This window comes from Danio aesculapii, chromosome 1 (genome assembly GCF_903798145.1).
Source record: "Danio aesculapii chromosome 1, fDanAes4.1, whole genome shotgun sequence".
Lineage (NCBI taxonomy): Eukaryota > Metazoa > Chordata > Actinopteri > Cypriniformes > Danionidae > Danio > Danio aesculapii.
This window is the reverse complement of record NC_079435.1, coordinates 63,027,426-63,048,644: the sequence shown is the minus strand read 5'-3', so window position 1 is coordinate 63,048,644 and position 21,219 is coordinate 63,027,426. Positions and strand designations below refer to the sequence as shown.

Genomic DNA, 21,219 nt, shown 5'->3' with positions numbered 1-21,219 from the left:
CATCTAAACAAGAACTTGAAGTCAGAATTTGCCAGGGGTGTGAATATTTCTGGGCTTGACTGTAAGTGATTTACATTTAGTCATGTATCCAAAGTGGCTTACAAGTGAGGATAAGAGAAGCACTTAAGAAGTATCTAAATGCTGTGATAAGTCTGAGTTACTAAATCTACATGTCTAATTTTGTTAATCTCACATCCTGATAATGATATATATCATCATACAGTGGCATTTCTGTAAATAATTAATAATAATAATAACAATTAATAATATATATATATATATATATATATATATATATATATATATATATATATATATATATATATATATATATATATAAGTGGAATTCCGGGAGTTTTCCGGGAGACAGAACAATACGGGAGGTGGGCAGGAGATGGGTCTAAAATACGGGAGACTCCCAGGAAAAACAGAAGAGTTGGCAGGTATGGTTCCACCAGTGCTGATATACAGCTATATCTCACTGCTACTCGTGTGATATTGCGTTTATACAACAGTTCGACGGCACAATCGTGTATATAAATAAGAAAATCAAACACGGAGAGTCTAAAAACCCATTTTTATTAGGAACTACTTTCTTCCGCCATTCATTCACATCTGCAGCTGACGTCAGAACAGTAGAAGCCGTTAGTAATTCACCAACGTCACTGTAGAGCTAGTGTTTGAGTGATTCTCTATAGCCTAATCTCTAAAGTAATGACCAAACAGCTGATTTTGCTCACACTTTAAGATTATAAGGCTGAACGTGACCATCAAATGCTCTCCATCTACAGAGATATCTTCTTACAGTGTAACAGTCTACAGTATTTCTCTGTTGTAATTGGGATATCACAATAATTAACCCCGAAGAAATCAGTGCAGTCACTAACGTTACCAGACTGCTGTTGTGTTCGCGCTAAGGAAAAATGCTAAACATGTGCTAACTTTGCTTCTGTCTGTCAACACAACACACATTCCTGATATGCGAGCAATTCAGTATAAATACAGCACTACAACACACAAAAGTGAGAGATCATCTAACCTGCTAACATGTCTCTGAAAATCTGAGAGACCGGGAGGAGGAGGTGTTCGGGGGTGAATAACACTGTTGAGAACCGGGATAGGATGCAGCGGGTTTTGGGCAGCCACTGCGATTGGGTACTGTACCAAAGTTGGCAACCCGGGGGTGTTTGCAGACTGTACCAAAGAGGGGGGTGGGTGAAATTATGGGAGTTTTTCCCGGAAGAAATAAATAATGGGATGGTTGCGAGAGATTGGTCTGAAATACGGGATACTCCCAGGAAAAACGGGAATGTTGGCAGGGATGGTTAATGCTTAATATTGATTTGATCTGCTGTAGTTAGAAATCAGACTGTTATAAGCTTCTAAGCGTTAGGGCTTATTATGCCGTTCAGTCGCCATCTTGTGGATAGAAAACCTCAACCGTCTTTGGTCTACTACACTATGGCAGGTTAATGGCCGCCGACGAGCTCTCTCAGAAATTATAAATATTTTAAAATACGCACTATTCTTACAAATACACTGTATAGTTGCTCTCTAAACAACTACATTCTCGATTAAAAAAGCCTCAAAGTACATTTGGTTGTCTAACAGCAGTAATATCTGTCAAACTGTAGTGTCTCTGCTTGTTGCTGGCTGTATGTGGCGGAGTAATACACAAAGGGTAAAGAGGCTGTACGGGTGCTGATATTACTTAAATATCTCACGGCTATCAGCCAATCAGATTCGAGAACCAGACAGAACTGTTGTATAAATATATATATATTAACCACATGACTTGTCTAATTACCCTAACTTTACCCTAATTAACCTAGTTAAGTCTTTAAAATGTCACTTTAAGCTGAATACTAGTGTCTTGAAGAATATCTAGTCTAATATTATGTGCTGTCATCATGATGAAGAGAAAAGAAATCAATTAGAAATAATTTATTATGATTAGAAATGTGTTGAACAAAATCCCCTCTGTTAAACAGAATTTGGGGGTAGAAAATAGAAGATTTTTTATTTAACATTAGGGTGAATAATTCTGACTTCAGCTGTATATCATCACATAGCACAGCCCTGCATCGAGATTATAAATAGAGACGTCATCTGAAATCTGAGGCTCTTTGAGATCAAATCTGATCTAAAGGCTGGGGGTGTGTTTTTACCGTTCTGACACGTGGCGCCGCTCCATCCGGTGAAACAGTGACAGTGGAATTCGCCCTTTTTGTCCTCGCAGCGCACCGTCCCGTAATGATAGCAGGGGTTCGGGGAACACTGGTCTGGAATGTCTGTGTGAGAGAAAACACAACGAGACACAAAGTCATTCAGCTTCTCTAATGTGACGGATGAAGGACATCAGACACAGTCAAGCCTGAAAACATTCATACCCCTGACAAATTCTGACCTATTATACAAGCTGTAAAATGCTGTCTCTCGAGTGTGTGTGTGTGTGTGTGTGTGTGTTTGAGCTGAGAATAACACACAGATAATGTTCTCCAGCTCTCTGAAACTGACCCTTTCAGGCTTTGATCCTAATTGTGGTGTTTTGGTGACTGTCGCTTTAAATGCAAATGAGATGGTGCTCTTTTCAGAAGAGGGCGGAGCTACTGATGCCTGTGCGACATCATAGTGACACTAGCAGTGTTGTGAGTGCTGGTCAGGTGTGCATGTGTGCTTCAGTGCATTGATCTCTACATTTCGACTGGTTGCCGCCAAAGCGCATCATAGCTCATTACCATAAAGTTGACTTGATTTCATCTCTCCCTGACCCTCACATTGGTGAACACACGCCGCGCCACTGCTGGACGCTTATCAATGTCGGCTCCCATTAAAAATGAATGACTTCCGGTTACTTTAGCGCTCTCGCCGGTTTTGGTGTGAACGCACAGTATTGGACAGACGGCTGCTTCTCACTCAGGGCTGCTGTTTATGCTAATGAGGGAGAGATGGGTACTAGTGGGCGGGGCTTTCCCCCTCTGATGACACGTACAAAGGGAGAATGTCAATTCTCTGATGATAACAAAGTCAATTCATTCATGTTGAGCATTGGAGACTGTACCCAGATAGCATATGAATGTGGGCCACTTTAGGCAGTTATGCGGCACTGGTGGTCTTCCTTCAGCCCAGACAAAATGAATGTGAGCCTGAAGTGGCCCAACTGTACAGTGGCAAAAGGCGGCCAAAGATACCAATTCATACATGGGTCATTAAAGGCAAAGACTTAGCACTTATGGCAAAATGTAATCTGAATGTGAGCCTGATGTGGCCCATGTGGAAAATGGTCAATTTAGCCCAAATGATGGAGGATAAATGTGGGCCGCAGTTGGCAAATATATGGCAGAGTCATTTAAGGGTAATCTGGGTCTAAACCTAAATTGCCTCACATGTGTAGGTGCAAATTTGGCCCAGTTATCTTAAGACATATGTGGGCCACTTTTGTCAAATATTTGGCACAGTAAGCTCTGACTATTGTGGCTGTGAACCTATAGTGGCCCAGAGAAAATATGGCAAATGTGGCCCAGATCTGACAAACAGGAGTGGACCGCCCAAGTGCCATCAATCCATGCGGTATGTGGGCCAGATTTATGATCTGGTGTGGGCCAGATCTGGACCAAAGTAAAAGCAAACTGTAGCCCAGAATAGGGTCAGTTCTGGTTTATATGGTTGAATTGTGGTTGATATGTGGTATTGCTATGGCTTAATTGTGGCCCAGATCTGACAAACAGGAGTGGACCGCCCAAGTGCCATCAATCCATGCGGTATGTGTGCCAGATTTAAGTATCTGGTGTGGGCCAGATCTGGGCCAGAATAAAAGCAAACTGTGGCCCAGAATAGTGTCAGTTCTGGTTTATATGGTTGAATTGTGGCTGATATGTGGTATCGCTATGGCTTAATTGTGGCCCAGATCTGACAAACAGGAGTGGACCGCCCAAGTGCCATCAATCCATGCGGTATGTGTGCCAGATTTAAGTATCTGGTGTGGGCCAGATCTGGGCCAGAATAAAAGCAAACTGTGGCCCAGAATAGTGTCAGTTCTGGTTTATATGGTTGAATTGTGGCTGATATGTGGTATCGCTATGGCTTAATTGTGGCCCAGATCTGGCAAACAGGAGTGGACCGCACAAGTCTTATCATTCCATGTGGTGTGTGTGGGCCAGATATAAGTGTCTGTTGTGGGCCGGAATTAAGCCATATGAATTCTGCTAGCTGGGTATGAGGAGTATATAATGTTGACAAAATGATCTGCCAATTAGGAATGTATAATCAAGTTATTTCATTATTAATCACATTAATCATTATCATTATAAACGAGACTATACGTCATGCTAGTGTAGAAAATGCTTCTTAATTTCAGAATGTTTAGATATTTAGACTAGAAACAAGACAAAGACTCTGAGTAAGAGCAGCGTGATCTGCAGTGTGCTGTCGTGACGGTGTGTGTCCGCTCTTCAGGCTGAATGTCAGCGTGTTCTGATGACTCTGGGATGTGTTTGCTGACGCTGCGCGAGTGTGTGTGTGCGTGACCACAGAAGTGGAGCTCAGAGCCGCAGCTTCTGTCTCTCTGACTCAGGATCTGCTGGACACTGACTGACCAATCGCAGTGCAGCACGAGGCTCTGGACCAATCAGTAGAAAGAGTAAAGCAGGACGAGCCTCCAGGAGACGTCAGAGCAGCGTCACACACACACCCACCAGAGGGGCTTCACACACCGGCATTTACTGACGGACGGGCACCAGAATGATGATCAGACATAAGATCAAACCCATTGCGTGAGTCTTTATGAAGATATTAATAACCAGAGCACAACACTGCACACACACACTTAAACAGCTATCTTTATGGGGACTTCCTATAAACAATTTTTATATTGTACACGCACACACACACCTGCAGATATGCACGCATGCAAAATTGCCTATGGAAATGATTCAAACAAAGCCAGAGCAGAACATTTCTTAATAAATCAGTTTCTGAATGAATCATTTGACTCAGCGATTCAATGTGCCAATCAGTAAGACATTGGAATGAATCAGCTGATTTGAATGAATCATTTTAATATTGAGATAGAATTAGACAGTATCACACACTCTTGATGAACAGAGAGATAAACAGACAGGTGTGTGTGTGTGTGTGTGTGTGTGTGTGTGTGTGTGTGTGTGTGTGTGACTCACTGTGAACGCAGGTGATCAAATCTTGTTTCTTCTTCTCTGAATCCCCGAATCTCTCCATACAAGCTGAAGCATTAAAGAGAATCATGATTCAGCAGCACACGATCAAGCCGAAATACAACAACATCACCTCAAAGACAAGCATCAGAACACAGAGAAAGCTGTTGAACACACTCACCCTGATACTTGGGGTAGAAATACTCCTATAAAGATAGAAAGAGAAGAAATTATTGATTATGAAGAGTTTAATGGATGAGTGTTGGTTATGAAAACGTGTGTGTGTGTGTGTGTGTGTGTGTGTGTGTGTGTGTGTGTGTGTGAGTGTGTTTGGTGACGAGTGTTTCAGACGACCTCCTGTCCTGACATGTTCAGCTCATATTTTGTCTTTCATCCGGGTGGATAATGTGTCCTGTCTCATGTTTCTGAGATGGTATGAAGCACACACACACACACACACACACACACACACACACACTCCTGCTCTGCATTTTATTTGAGTCCTTTTATTTTAGGAAACTTCTACTTCACTATATTCCAAAACAGATATTGTACTGCTTTACTCCTCTACATTTCCTGAAGCTATTTTGAAGAGGAGAAATCATTACCTTCTTCATAGAACAGATAGTTGTGTTTAATTTGAGAGAAACAGCTGAACTGTATCTGTTAACCTGTTAAATCAGTTCACAAATTACACTAAACAATTCATTTGGGAATTAGACTGGCATCTGTTCATGAGTCAACAACTCACTGATTCAAATGATCTGTTAAGAGTGAGTGTCCAGTAAATGATTCACTGATTTAAATGATCTGTTTAGAGTGAGTGTCCAGTAAATGATTCACTGATTTAAATGATCTGTTAAGAGTGAGTGTCCAGTAAATGATTCACTGATTCAAATGATTTGTTTAGAGTGACTCTTCAGTAAATGATTCACTAATTTAAATGATCGGTTTAGAGTGAGGGTCCAGTAAAAGACTTATTAATTCAAATGATCCGTTCAAAGTGGGTCTTCAATAAATGATTCACTAATTCAAATGAGCCGTTCATAGTTAGTTTCAAGTAAATCATTCTCTAATTTTGAGTAAGTCTCCAGTAAATCGTTAAAGGATTCAATGGATCTGTTTGAAGTGATTCTTCAGTAAAGGACTCAGTGATTCAAATTATCCATTCAGACCGAGTATCCAGTAAATAATTTACTGATTCAAATGATCCAATCTGAGATTAGAGAACATAATGACTCAAATTAGCAATTTACTGAAACTTTCCAGTAAATGATTCACTGGTTTAAATGATCCCTTTAGAGTTAGTCTCAAGTGAAAGACTCATTGATTCAAATGATCCATTCAGAGTGAGTCTTCAATAAACGATTCACTGATTCAATTAATCCGTTTATAGTTAGTCTCAAGTAAATTATTCACTGATATTGAGCAAGTCTTAGCAAGTCTTCTAGCCCTAACCATAACCCTAACCCTTAACCCTAACCCTAAATCATTAAGGGATTCAAATGATCTGTTTAGAGTGATTCTTCAGTAAAGGACTCAGTGATTCAAATTATCCATTCAGAGTGAGTCTCCAGTAAATCATTCATTGATTCAAATGATTCATTCAGAGTTCAGAAGACATTCTGACTTAGATTGTCCATTTACCGAGAGTCCCCAGTAATTGACTCACTTATTCAAATGATCCATTCAGAGAGTCTTCACTAAATGATTCACTGATTTAAATTAACCATTCCAGAGAGAGTCTCCAGTAAATAATTCACTGATTCACATGATTTGTTTAGAGTGACTCTTCAGTAAACGATTCACTGATTCAAATGATCTGTTTAGAGTGAGTGTCCAGTAAATGATTCACTGATTCAAATAATCTGTTTAGAGTGAAGGTCCAGTAAATGATTCACTGATTCAAATGATCTGTTCAGTTAGTCTCCAGTAAATGATTCACTGATTCAAATGATCCATTCAGAGAGAGTCTCCAGTAAATGATTCACTGGTTCAAATGATCCACTCAGAGTGAATCTCCTGTAAATGATTCACTGAGTCTCAGAGGGTGATTTTTTTCCAGCTCTCCACACACACACACACACACACACACTGCAGAGGTATGGGTGGAGTAAAACTCTGCTAAATCCAGTCTTTCTCCTCCCTGAAGTGTTCAATACAATCAGACTCATGACCCCAGTGACCTTTGACCTCCCAGATGAGTTCTGAGTTAATAAAGACATCATGAACAGGTTAGAGTGAGCGGCTGCTGCTTAATCAGGTTACTGGTGCACTGCTGACTCACACACACACACACTGCAGAGAGAAATCTGCAGCGTCAGAGAAGCAGCACACACACACACACGCCGCATGTCAATAATGCATGCAGAGAGAGAGGAAACCCTGACACGCAGCACGCACACACCATCACATGACATCAAGGTTATTTTACTACATCTAAGGGCTAAAACTATTGGTCAAACTCATTTCTGTTAACTGAAATAAAATTAAAAATACACAATAAACCAAAAACTAAAATAAACTAATCTAATAACAGTCAATGAAAACTAACTGAATCTAAGATAATTAACATTAATTAATTAACCTGTATATCGGTTCTCAAATTGCACCGGACAGTTAACTTGTGAATTGGACTGGCATCTGTTCACGAGTCAACAATTCACTGATTCAAATGATCTGTTTAGACTGAGGGTCCAGTAAGTGATTCATTGATTCATATAATCTGTTCAGAGTGATTCTCCAGTAAAAGACTCACTGATTCACATGATCCATTCAGAGTAATTCTCAAGTAAATCATTAATTGATTCAGTTGATCCTTTCAGAGTGAGTCTCAAGTAAATCATTAATTGGCTCAAATGATTCATTCAGAATGATTCTCAAGAAAATTATTAACTGATTTACATGATCTGTTCAGAATGAGTCTCCAGTAAACCATTCCCAGTAAAGGACTCACTGATTCACATGATCCATTCAGGGCAATTCTCAAGTAAATCCTTCATTGATTCAAATGATTCGTTCAGAGTTATTCTCCCAGTAAAGGACTCATTGATTCAAATGATCCATTCAGAATGATTCTCAAGAAAATTATTAATTGATTTACATGATCTGTTTAGAATGAGTCTCAAGTAAATCATTCATTGATTTAAATGATCTATTCAGGGTGAGTCTCCAGTAAAACACTCACTGATTCAAACAATCCAGTCAGAGTAATTCTCACGTAAACCATTCATTGATTCAAATGATCTGTTCAGAGTGATTCTCCAGTAAATCATTAATTGACTCAAATGATCCGTTCAGATCCATTGCTAAAACTGAAACTAAATTTCTAAATCAATCTAAATCAATACTGAAACTGAATCATACAGCTGATTTTAGAAATAGCATCAAAATAAAAACTCAAAGCTATAATAACCTTTCAGTGCATGAATAAACCTGCTCAGGCTATTAATAGAAAGCATTAGAGCGCTGATGTCATCATAATCTTTCCCGCTTCCTAAACATTCCCAATCCACATGAAAGTCTGATCCTTATTCACGGAGCAAACAGGATTAAATGTAATCAGTGCACTGGAGAGATCAGCAGCAGACACGCGCCGCCACGCTGGAATTCATCCTGTATCAAAAACACATTCCAGGACTCAGCTGTCAATCAAACGCAGAGACACGCCCCACAGGGCCCAATCAGAGGGCACGCACGCTGACACATTTGCATATCAGTTCCCGGAGGAGAACAGTGTGTGAGAACTCATGCTGGGTCATTGAGGGGAATCAGGAACCGGGTGCCAGAATGCCAAAGCAGAGAAAGAAAATCAGATAATTATTATATTTCAGGATTCCTCCACAGTGACTCATACTGGATTCAACATTCATCACTGCAAAATAAAACTGCTGGGTCATCAAAACCCAATGTTGGGTTAAATATAGACAAACAATGTTGAGTTAATGTTTTCAATTCAATTTAAATGACACCTTTTTTAACCCAACGGTTGGGTTTTTTAGATTTGACCCAATTTTGGTTTACTCAGCACTTATTGGAGTGGAATTTAACCCATGACCTTGATTTGTTTGACTTTTTCTAAGTTACATATTCAAAGCAATGTTGTCCTATAATTATGAATATTCATGAGCAGGCTGCTGCTGACACAAAACTCTCAATTGGGAGGATCATTTTGGTTACTGAATATGCATGAGTTACACCGAGCTTAAAGCTGATTGAGTTCACTCATACTGCAGTTTTCAAACGTGACTGTCTTACTGCTAAATGCAGACTATCTAGTGAATATCATCAAGTGCACAGTGTCTAGAGAGCAGCTTTCTGTCACATACAGAATGATCAGGCTATAGTGAACATCATCGTGCGCATGTTAACCAGGGAGTAGCTTTCTGTCAAATGCATAGTAAGCAGACTGTACAGTGAACATCATCAAGTGCACACTAACTTGGAAGCGGCTTCTTGTCAAATGCAAAGCAAATAGTGTACATCATCAAATGCACATTAACTAGGGAGAAGCATGTTAACCAAACTATATCGTGAACATCATTCCTGTACACACTAACTAGAGAGCATCTTCCTGTCAAATGCAAAGTAAACAGGATAAATAGTGAACATCATCAAGTGCACACTAACTAGTGGAGCAGCTTTCTGTCAAACGCAAATAGCAAACATAATCGAGTACACGCTAACTAGGGAGCAACTTCCTAGCCAGACTGCATAGTGAACATCAAATTCACATTGACTAGAGAGCAGCTTTCTGTCAGATGCATAGTAAGTAGACTATACCGTGAACATCATCGAGTGCACACTAAGTTGGAAGCAGCTTCCTGTCAAACGCAATAATGAACATCATCATATTCCCACTATCTAGAGAGCAGCTTCCTGTCAAATGGAAAGTTCACTACACAGTGCACACTACCTAGTAAGCAGCACTGGATGACCCATAAGCGATGATGCAGTGATGAATGTATTAGTTATGTCTGAGTTGGTGTAGTTAGTGAGAGGCTCACCGTCTCCGGGTCATTCTCGAACACTTCCCTCGCCTCCTCCTTAGTGCACTTCTCCTCCACGCACTCCCTCTCCAGGTGGCCCTGTTTGGTCTCCTCGAACACCTGGTTGGCTCTGCGGGTTCTGCGCAGGAACTGGTGGGCCTGTCGCGAGGACACGGACACTGCGGACGGGACACACTCTCAGACTCGGACCGCTCCGGAGCTCCGGTCGGTCGGTGTACGGTACTTACCGGGAGAGCAGAAGCCCGAACACAGCAGGACGAGGCACAAGCTCCACACCAGCTCCCTCATGGCGGACAAACTGCGTCAAACTTTCGCTCTTCTGGGTCACAATGATCCCGCACTGAGCGCTGCATTCAACCAACCCAGAGCCCAGCGAGCGAGTCTGTCTGCGGCGCGCTCACATTCACACACACTCTCGCTCTCTCTTTCAGGCACACACATACACAGTCTCTCTCTCTCTCTCTCTCTTGCTCAATGTATTCGCTCTTTCTCGCGCATGCACGCACACGCACACTCTCTCTATCTCGCTTGCATTGTGTATTTCTCTATATCTCCTGTTCTATTTATTCGCACTCTCTCTCTCTTTCATGCACGCACACACACACTCTCTCTTTCACGCGCACACTCTGTCTCTCTCCGGCTCTATGTATTGACACTCTCTTTCTTTCATGGACACACACACACACACACACACACACACACACTTTTTGTTTCATGCACACACTCTCTCTTGCTTTTTTGTACTTTAATTTATTAAAAGAAATCATTTTATATGTGGAAAATTCAAAATGAACGTGAAATTATCATTATTATCATCATTATTATCTTAAGAAAATGATTAATTCTACGTTTTATTGAGTAATTAAAGGTCAAACATAGTTTTGGCATGACATGCATGGGTATATTTGTATTGCAAAGCAATTTCTTAAATAAAATAACAATTTAAATCAAATCAAATAAAACATACTGCCCACTGTCATGCAGTGTCTGTATTCTCTGTGTGTCTGTCTACAAGCGAGCAGCAGACTCGTCAGTTTCCTGGTGAAAGTCTATGAGGGAGTTCCCTATGCAGACACACTGCAGAATCACTGCAGCACTAACTCCTCCAGCACTCACTAAACACGCGTTTAAAGGCGGAGATCCTGCGTGTGCTGTCCTTCATCATGTCCTTCAAATCCAGATCCCTTTGGTGGAGCACAACAGCAGAAGCTCAGCAGAATGTTCCAGCTGCTCCGCACTCTACAATGAGCGTGCATGGGGACTGGAGCTGTTTGAGAGTCTAATAATGAAAGTGTCACAAATGCATTTAAAGGTCATGAGGAATCATCATTTACAATCGTTATTTTGCTGGAGTATTCTTTACGTGAACTATTTAAGTTTATCGATCGATTTTATTCATTTTTTGCAATCTTCAGTCTGAGCATCTGCTTCTGCGTTTGGATTGGCTCCTGTGATGATGCTTCTGCCACAGTCTGCTTAACCACGCCCCCTAGTTTGCTATGATGCACAAATAATGCTCCGCCCCCTACTCAATATTAGGGTTCAGTTGGAAGTATATTAACATGCTGAAATATACTCCTCAGCAACTTCCACTCTTTAATTGCACCATGAATGAATCTAACCATTAGTCAACGTTCACAGATTTTGGTCTATATTATGAACAAACATTCGAATAAGAACGCTTGTACAAGGAATTTTGGGCGTGTCTGAAATTGCATTCTGTCTGAAGAGGAGGAGTTACATTTGAATAAACATTAGAGATTTTTCAGCTGGAAGCTCATCTAAACATTTTAAAAAGTAATTGATCTGTTGTGGTGATTTTACAGTTGCTATGGTAACTCAACTACAGTAATTGATCTGTTGTGGCGATTCTACAGTTGCTATGGTAACTCAACTACAGTAATTGATCTGTTGTGGCGATTCTACAGTTGCTATGGTAACTCAACTACAGTAATTGATCTGTTGTGGCGATTCTACAGTTGCTATGGTAACTCAACTACAGTAATTGATCTGTTGTGGCGATTCTACAGTTGCTATGGTAACTCAACTACAGTAATTGATCTGTTGTGGCGATTCTACAGTTGCTATGGTAACTCAACTACAGTAATTGATCTGTTGTGGCGATTCTACAGTTGCTATGGTAACTCAACTACAGTAATTGATCTGTTGTGGCGATTCTACAGTTGCTATGGTAACTCAACTACAATAATTGATCTGCTGTGGCGATTCTATAGTTGCTATGGTAACTCAACTACAGTATTTTATCTGTTGTGGTGATTCTACTGTTGCTATGGTAACACAACAACTACAGTAATTGATCTGTTGTGGAGATTCTACAGTAACACAACTACAGTAATTGATCTGTTGTGGAGATTCTACAGTAACACAACTACAGTAATTGATCTGTTGTGGAGATTCTACAGTAACACAACTACAGTAATTGATCTGTTGTGGATGTTCTACAGTAGCACAACTACAGTAATTGATCTGTTGTGGATGTTCTACAGTAGCACAACTACAGTATTTTATCTATTGTGGTGATTCTACAGTTGCTATGGTAACACAACTACAGTAATTGATCTGTTGTGGAGATTCTACAGTAGCACAACTACAGTAATTGATCTGTTGTGGTGATTCTTCAGTTGCTATAGTAACACAACTACAGTATTTTATCTATTGTGGTGATTCTACAGTTGCTATGGTAACACAACTACAGTAATTGATCTGCTGTGGTGATTCTACAGTTGCTATGGTAACACAACTACAGTAATTGATCTGCTGTGGTGATTCTACAGTTGCTATGGTAACAACTACACTAATATAAACAAATGAGCCAATACTGTAGTCTTCAGTAACTCTAGGAAAGTGTAATGAATGTCCACTAGTGAGCTCTTCATTAAAGTCTCTTAGTGTTTCAATCAAATCTGCTCGGCTTGTTGATCAAACGCTGATATATCTCTCTCTCTCACACACACACACACACACACATGTGAGGTTACATTCTTCCTCTGCAGCTGTTTTCCTCCGTCTCTCTCTCTCTGCTGTTGTTTTTCTGAGCCAGTGTTTTCCTTCTCCTCTTTCCCGTCTGTTTCTCTGAGGTCGGGTCAATCCTCCTGTCCAGCTGAAAAACACACTGAAGCTCAGGTCAGAAGCATCAACACACGCACATACACAAACACACAAAACATACATACAAAGATACATAAACACAACCCCACACTTACTATAAAACTCACACACGCACACACATCGACAAACAAACCCACAAACACACACACACACACACACACACAGAGAGACACGAAAACACAGGACTCTGATGTGAAATATTCCTGCCTAGATGTTCTATGAATACCCCTCAGCCTCTTCTATTATTAGTCTGTTAACTAATGTTGACTTTACAATGATTCCTCCACAGCAGCTTTACTAAAGGTGCAGATGATGACACTCAAAACACAAGCAGAAAACTCAGGAAAACCTCAAAAGACTGGCATTTAACATCATTAAACATCAAGATTATTAGCTAAATAATACGCACAGGACGTGCTTATAATAGAATAAGCTTCACTGGGAAAATATAGAAATGATAAACAATAAAATATAACACTACTTTTCAACATTAGCTAACATGAACAACAATGAAAAGTGGTTATAGAGCATTTATTAACTTTAGCTCACGTAAAATCAAACATGACATGATGATATACTAGTTCATAATTTAAAGATTTTATTCTATTAGTTCTATTAATTATTAGTTTATTACCATTAAAAAAAGATTAATAAATACTGTTAACATCTTTACTATAGTTATTACTTAAAGAAAACTACTCTCACTGGCCACTTTATTAGGTACACCTGTCCAACTGCTCGTTAATGCAAATGTCTAATCAGCCAATCACATGGCAGCAGCTCACTGCATGTAGGCATGTAGACATGATCAAGATGATCTGCTGCAGGTCAAAGCGAGCATCAGAATGGGGAAGAAAGGGGATTTAAGAGACGCTGGCATGGTTGTTGCTGCCAGACGAGCTGCTCTGAGTATTTCAGAAACTGCTGATCTACTGGGATTTTCACGCACAACCATCTCTAGGGTTTACAGAGAATGGTCCGACAAAGAGGAAATATCCAGTGAGCGGCAGTTCTGTGGGCGCAAATGCCTTGTTGATGCCAGAGGTCAGAGGAGAATGGCCAGACTGGTTCCAGCTGTAACTTAAGTAAGCACTCGTTACAACCGAGGTCTGCAGAAGAGCATCTCTGAACACACAACACGTCCAACCTTGAGGCGGATGGGCTACAGCAGCAGAAGACCACACCGGGTGCCGCTCCTGTCAGCTAAGAACAGGAAACTGAGGCTACAATTCACACAGGCTCACCAAAACTGGACAATAGAAGATTGGAGAAACGTTGCCTGGTCTGATGAGTCTCCATTTCTGCTGACACATTCAGATGCTCGGCTCAGAACAACATGAAAGCATGGATCCATCCTGCCTTGTATCAGCGGTTCAGGCTGCTGGTGGTGGTGTAATGGTGTGGGGGGGAGATTTTCTTTGGGTCCATTAGTACCAGTTGAGCATGGTGTCAACACCACAGCCTACCTGAGTATTGTTCTGACCATGTCCATCCCTTTATGAGCACAGTGTCTCCATCTTCTGATGGCTACTTCCAGCAGGATAACACACCATGTCATAAAGCCCCAATCATCTCAGACTGGTTTACTGAACATGACAATGAGTTCACTGTACTCAAATGGCCTCCACAGTCACCAGATCTCAATCCAATAGAGCACCTTTGGGATGTGGTGGAACGGGAGATTGGCATCATGGATGTGCAGCCGACAAATCTGCAGCAACTGTGTGATGCTATCATGTCAATATTGAGCAAAATCTCTGAGGAATATTTCCAATAGCTTGTTGAATCTCTGACATGAAGGATTAAGGCAGTTCTGAAGGCAAAAGGGGGTCCGACACGGTACTAGTGAGATGTACCTAATAAAGTGGCCGTTTCATGTATAGTAAAATAATTATGCCTTATGTTTTTTCTGATGTTTCCTGGTCTTTGTGATTATTTATAGTATATATAAGTGTTAATAAAAGAGTTAATCATTCTCATTTATGTCTGGATTTTCCTTCTTAAGGAAGTTGAGATTTTAATTTCCACAATGAGAACGACAACAAGCTGAATTTTAAGGTTTTATTAAAACAATTACAGTCACACTATTGTTCAATCACTGCTAATCATATTCACATCACTTTAAAATCAGTGTGTTATATACAAGACACAGCTCTATACGCACAGTTTAGTGTAAAAACCTGACTAAAATCAGACGTGAGGAACAATATAAACACTGATGGTCTGTAAATGAAGGCTCCACAGGACAGTCTCCAGTCAACACACTGCAGAAAAGCTTCTTTAATTAGAGTTTGCAGTCCAAATATCGAAATCTCTTAAAATCAAGAAGCAAAACGAAGATATTTGGACTAGAAACCAGACACAAACTCTAAATAATCAAGGCATGTGTTGCAGTGTGATGAGCGGATCAGTTAAAATATACTCCTCCAGTGATGTCACTTCCTGCTTATGGTGCAGACGGAGACTCGGGACCGGAGTACGGAGGGCAGGAGTGAGATTTGATGCTGTTGTCTTTACTGACGGCTTCATCAAAATCCAGCTGTCGACCGCCAATAACGAGCTCCAGACAACCGTGATAGAAGGCGGAGACCGGCGTGATGGACAGCGGCAGATCTGAACACACACACACACACACACACACACACACACACACACACACACACACACACACACACACACACACACACACACACACAATTAATTATTCGCGCTCCCGTTAAATTTAATAATATATATGTCACTCCAAAATGATACCAACAGATATTAAGTGACGTCAACTTGAGGGCTTCCATAGCAACCGTATATTAATATCCTTAGCCACGCCTTCCTTCCCATTAGTTTACCATGGTATGATGTGTATAAAGAAAGCCCCGCCCCCTACTCAATATTCAGTTCCAGTCAGAAGCGCAGTGGTGTGTGTGTGGTTGTCTGACCTGGCAGTCCGCCGATGTACGTCTGCGGGTGTGTGTGCATGGCTGTGTCCAGCTTGTGCAGAGCAGCGCTCAGAGTCTGCGGCTCGCTGTAAGACACGCTGGAGGAGTTCCCGGAGATCTGCAGCCCCTCAGGTGAAGCTCTGAGCTCCACAACCAGACGCTCAGGATAACAGAGCAACAGAGACTGCAGCGTCGCTACACACACACCATCCAGCAGCACCTGCAGCTCCTGACACACACACAGATACACACACACAGAATTACACACAGATGCACACACACACACAGCTTCCTGCAGCTCTTGACACACACTTACAGCATCATCCGGCCCTCGAGAGACCACGGCCACCAGCAGCGGGACGGTGTTGTTGGAGACCAGAGCCAAAATCACCCCAGTGCTGCTGGACGGACGCAGACTCATCACCACATCCAGCTTCCACTGACCCGAAACACCTACAACACCAGTGCGCGCGCACACACACACACACACACACACACACACACACACACACACACACACACACACACACACACACACACACACACACACACACACAGGACAGGTAACTCACCTGCATACACACACATTTACTTAAATGTGCCCTGTAAAGAAAGTCTGTGCATGTACGTGTGTGTGTGTGTGTGTGTGTGTGTACGCCTACAGTGTTTGCGTGTTTGTGTGTGTATATCTGTGTGTCCATGTGCGTGTTTGTGTGTATGCGTATGTGTGTTTCCATGTGCATGTGGGTGTGTGTGCCTACAGTATATGCATGTGTGTCTGTGCATTTGTGTGTGTGTGCGCGTGTATTTGTGTGTGCATGTACATGGGTGCGTGTCCATGTGTATGTGTGTGTGTGTGTGTGTGCGCATTTATTGATGAGAGTCCACCTGTGTGTTTGTGTGCCCATATAAGTCTGTGTCCATGTGCATGTGTGTGTTTGTGTGTGCTTGTGTGTGTGTGTCCATGTGCGTTTGTGTGTGTGTTTATGTGTGTGTGTGTCCATGTGCAGGCGTGTTTGTGTGTGTGCTTATATGTGTGTGTGTCCATGTGTTTGTGTGTGTGTGTGTCCATGTGCATGCGAGTTTGTGTGTGTGCTTATATGTGAGTGTGTGTTTATGTGTGTGTGTGTGTGTGTGTGTGCATGCATATGAATGTGTCCATACGCATGTGTGTGTGTGTGTGTGTGTGTGTGTGCATATGAATGTGTCCATGCGCATGTGTGTTTGTGTGTGTGTGTCCATGTGCATGCGAGTTTGTGTGTGTGCTTATATGTGTGTGTGTGCATATGAATGTGTCCATGTGTTTGTGTGTGTGCTTATATGTGTGTGTGTGTGTGTGTGTGTGTGTGTGAGAGTGTGTGTGTGTGTGTGTGTGTGTGTGTGTGTATGAATGTGTCCATACGCATGTGTGTGTGTGTGTGTGTGCATATGAATGTGTCCATGCGCTTGTGTGTGTGTGTGTGTGTGTGTCCATGTGCATGCGAGTTTGTGTGTGTGCTTATATGTGTGTGTGTGTGTGTGTGTGTGTGTGTGTGCATATGAATGTGTCCATGTGTTTGTGTGTGTGCTTATATGTGTGTGTGTGTGTGTGTGTGTGCATATGACTGTGTCCATGCGCATGTGTGTGTGTGTGTGTGTGTGTGTGTGTGTGTGTGTGCACTGACTGTAGTCGATGTTGAAGAGCGCGTGTCCTCCTCCGCTGAAGAACGAGCCCTTCTCCACATGCACATAGCAGTGTTTGCTCTCCTTCTCCTGGATGACCTCCTTCACTCCAGACGCTCCCTGGTTCATCAGGTTCCAGCCGCGGATGCAGCCGTCCAGCCGAGGGTTGATCTGAAACACAAGTTCACCACATGACGTCAGAAACGTCTCAGTAAGAACACTGGTGCTCTGACACCATACGTGTGTGTGTGTGTGTGTGTGTGTGTGTGTGTGTGTCACCGCTTTGATGAGGCTCTGGTTGTGGTTGGGCAGGCCGGCGATGTACACTTTAGTCTCCAGCTTGTCATTAACAGGACTAAAGAGACGCTCAGGACTGTTGATGCTCATCACAGCCTCTTTACTGATCTTCACACTGATGCTGCCCGACAGCTCCTCCACCGAGATCTGCACACACATTCACCAATCACTGATGACTAGGCCCACACTGAATCTGCACATGCAGAATTCTGCAGATCTTCAGCCCTTCATTAATTTTGTTTATTTACTTGAGTAAATGAGTGTAAATCTATATTTATTCAGTTAATTAATTACAGTGATATTATTGACTAATGTGAAAATGTTCAGCTGATTTATGTACAATACAGTGTGTACAGTCATATTCTCTGTCTTTCAGTAGAGAGATTATATGAGAGACTTGCTTTGTTTACCAGATAAAGTGAATCTAATTGCATTTTAAACATTAAACAGTTAAAAAGAGATGATTTTTTGTTCACATATGAAGGTTTTAGTTCTGATCCTCCCAAAATCATTCCGCAGATTTTTACCCAGATTCTCCTCAGAAATAACCAAAGACATCTGCAGATTCTGTCTGGCCCTACTGATGACCGGCTGTTGTATTATTAGACACTAATGCACTGCCGGTGTCCTTTATCCTATAGTAACAGCCCTGCAGTATAAAATCCTTCATTTAAAAACAGTGTGGACAGAATCATTCACCCTCCTCAGCAGTATTCATTCTTTTTAAATATTTTCCAAGTGATTTTTAACAGATTGAGGACATTTTCACAGTATTTGCTGCAATATATTTTCTACTGGAGTCTTATTTGATTTATTTCAGCTCCAATATTTCACCCTCTTGTTAAATTTTTATTCTTTTATTTTCATTCTCTTTAACAGAGAGCAGATTTCTTCAGCACATCTCTAATCATAATAGATTCAATCACTCATCTCTAATCACTGATTTATTTTCTCTTTGCCATGATGACTGTGTCTCCGGGTGATGACATCACTTAAACGGAGGTAGGCCCAAGCCTGCTGTAAACGCCCAAGTTCCCTTGACTCCGCCCCCTTGTCAGCGCCACAAAGTGAAACACACAGAAACGTGAAGTGCAAAGAGGAAACAGCATCGCGAACTCACGGCTGACTAAAAGCTAATCAAAATGAGCACTGCAATTGACTGGACGGGGTTTTAAAGGCAATGCTATAAACAAGATTTGCAGATATAAAGAGTTTTAGTTTTTAAATTGCAAATATTGGAGTTTTGCACTGCTTGACTTTTATTTGCAGTTCTTTTGTTTTTTCAAATTTCATTTTTATTTGTCAAAACTTTATTTCTGCTTTGTGATTTTGGGAGATTTGCATTTATTTTTCTTTCTTTCTTTATGTTTTGCTCAATACTTTATTCTTTTGTTGGCAAAACGTTGTTATTTTGCAAGTATATATGGCTCTAGACTGACTCCACACTGATAATATTGAGCAGAAACACTGATTCCTGAATCTGTTAAAGATCATTTGGGAAATATCGGAATAATTGACGTGTTGTTGTGAACGCACCACATGCCACTGTCCATCATTGATGGCTTTCCCTCCGCTGGTCATCTTAATGGAGTGTTCGTTCTTAAACTGGACTTCGATTCGTCCGCTTCGCAAACCCAGCATGATCCAGGAGTCGGGCGACGACTCAGCGTACAGAATCACGCCTTCTGGGTCAAACGTGCGGAAATCAAACTCAGCTGCAAACCTGCGAGACAAATTCATTATTAATAATAATCATGTCAAAAATAAGGGCAGCACGGTGGTGCAGTCGCCTTACAGCAAGAAGGTCGCTAGTTCAAATCCTAGCTGGGTTACTTGGTGTTTCTGTGTGGAGTTTGCATGTTCTCCCCGTGTTGGCGTGGGTTTCCTCCGGGTGCTCCAGTTCCCCCCACAGTCCAAACACATGCGCTATAGGGGAACTGATCAACTAAACTGGCCCTAGTGTGTGTGAATGAGTGTGTATGGGTGTTTCCCAGTGCTGGGTTGCAGCTGCAAGCGCATCCACTGTGTAAAACATGCTGGAATAGTTGGCGGTTCATTCCACTGTGGCGACCCCTGATTGATAAAAGGTACTAAGCTGAAGGAAAATGAATGAATGAATATCAAAAACAAACACTTCACTGAGAGTTTTGGATTGTGTGTGTGTGCATGCATGTCTCTCTGTGTGTGTGTGTGTGTGTGTGTGCGTGTGTGCGTGTGTTCTTGTATACATGGTTTACAGGGACAAAAGACCAGGTTACTCACCAGCATTACAGGGTCACCATGGTATAGAGGGACACTTCCGTGACCCTGTAATTCCGAGACCCACTATGTTGTTTTATGACTCCTATAAAGCCCCTTATTAGTTTTTTAGGCATTTGAAAAATTGACCCTACATACCATGATGTGCGTGTGTATAAATTTTACAACTGTCCCCTTAAACCATGATGTGATGTTTGCATACAATACAATTTCCCGGGAAATTTTACAACTGTCCCCTTAAACCATGATGTGATGTTTACAATTTCCCGGGAAATTTCCCTTTTCTAATGAATAGCATTTTTAAGGGTCTAAACATGCTCGAAAACTCACAAAACTTTGTACACACGCCAAAAGTGGCGAAGATTTACGTTTGATATGGGTTTCGGAAGTGAGTGTGGCAAAATGGCTCGACAGCGCCACCTATGTGCGTTTGACAGAGTAGCCCCCGAGCTACGTTTCTCACACACGTATGAAAATTAACACACAAATCAAACATGCCAAAACCTACAAAAAAGTGTCTTGGAGCGAAATCCGAAAGTGAACAGGAAGTGGGATATTTTTAAATTCCTTTTCAAAAAAGTGCAGGTTTTGCCATTTCCAGGCATTGTATTTTAACAAACTCCTCCTAGAGATTTTATCAGATCGACACCAAAATTGGCTTTTTTCATCTAAAGGCCTTGGCAATGTTAAATTGTGAGGATCCAGAGTTTTCATGGAAGGGCGTGTCCGTTTCAACCTCACAAACTTTGATGTTTCACCACG

General features: G+C 41.5%; 2 protein-coding genes across 2 annotated transcripts in view; both read right to left on the bottom strand.

Moving 5' to 3' along the window:
- The window catches only part of gas6 (growth arrest-specific 6), a 32,861-nt gene extending 22,144 nt beyond the window's left edge, over window positions 1–10,717 (bottom strand). Inside the window, exons 1-5 of the mRNA XM_056464048.1 lie at window positions 10,405–10,717; window positions 10,175–10,335; window positions 5,350–5,374; window positions 5,175–5,237; window positions 2,169–2,291 (exon numbers count right to left, since the gene is read on the bottom strand). Coding sequence (XP_056320023.1) covers window positions 2,169–2,291; window positions 5,175–5,237; window positions 5,350–5,374; window positions 10,175–10,335; window positions 10,405–10,465 — 433 coding nt within the window. The 5' untranslated portion in view covers window positions 10,466–10,717. The remainder of the gene's footprint in view (window positions 1–2,168; window positions 2,292–5,174; window positions 5,238–5,349; window positions 5,375–10,174; window positions 10,336–10,404) is intronic.
- Window positions 10,718–15,353: 4,636 nt separating this feature from the next.
- Window positions 15,354–21,219, bottom strand: part of pros1 (protein S) — a 42,668-nt gene continuing 36,802 nt past the window's right edge. The window contains exons 9-14 of the mRNA XM_056464037.1: window positions 19,735–19,921; window positions 18,181–18,345; window positions 17,904–18,072; window positions 16,556–16,692; window positions 16,240–16,468; window positions 15,354–15,919 (exon numbers count right to left, since the gene is read on the bottom strand). Coding sequence (XP_056320012.1) covers window positions 15,753–15,919; window positions 16,240–16,468; window positions 16,556–16,692; window positions 17,904–18,072; window positions 18,181–18,345; window positions 19,735–19,921 — 1,054 coding nt within the window. The 3' untranslated portion in view covers window positions 15,354–15,752. The remainder of the gene's footprint in view (window positions 15,920–16,239; window positions 16,469–16,555; window positions 16,693–17,903; window positions 18,073–18,180; window positions 18,346–19,734; window positions 19,922–21,219) is intronic.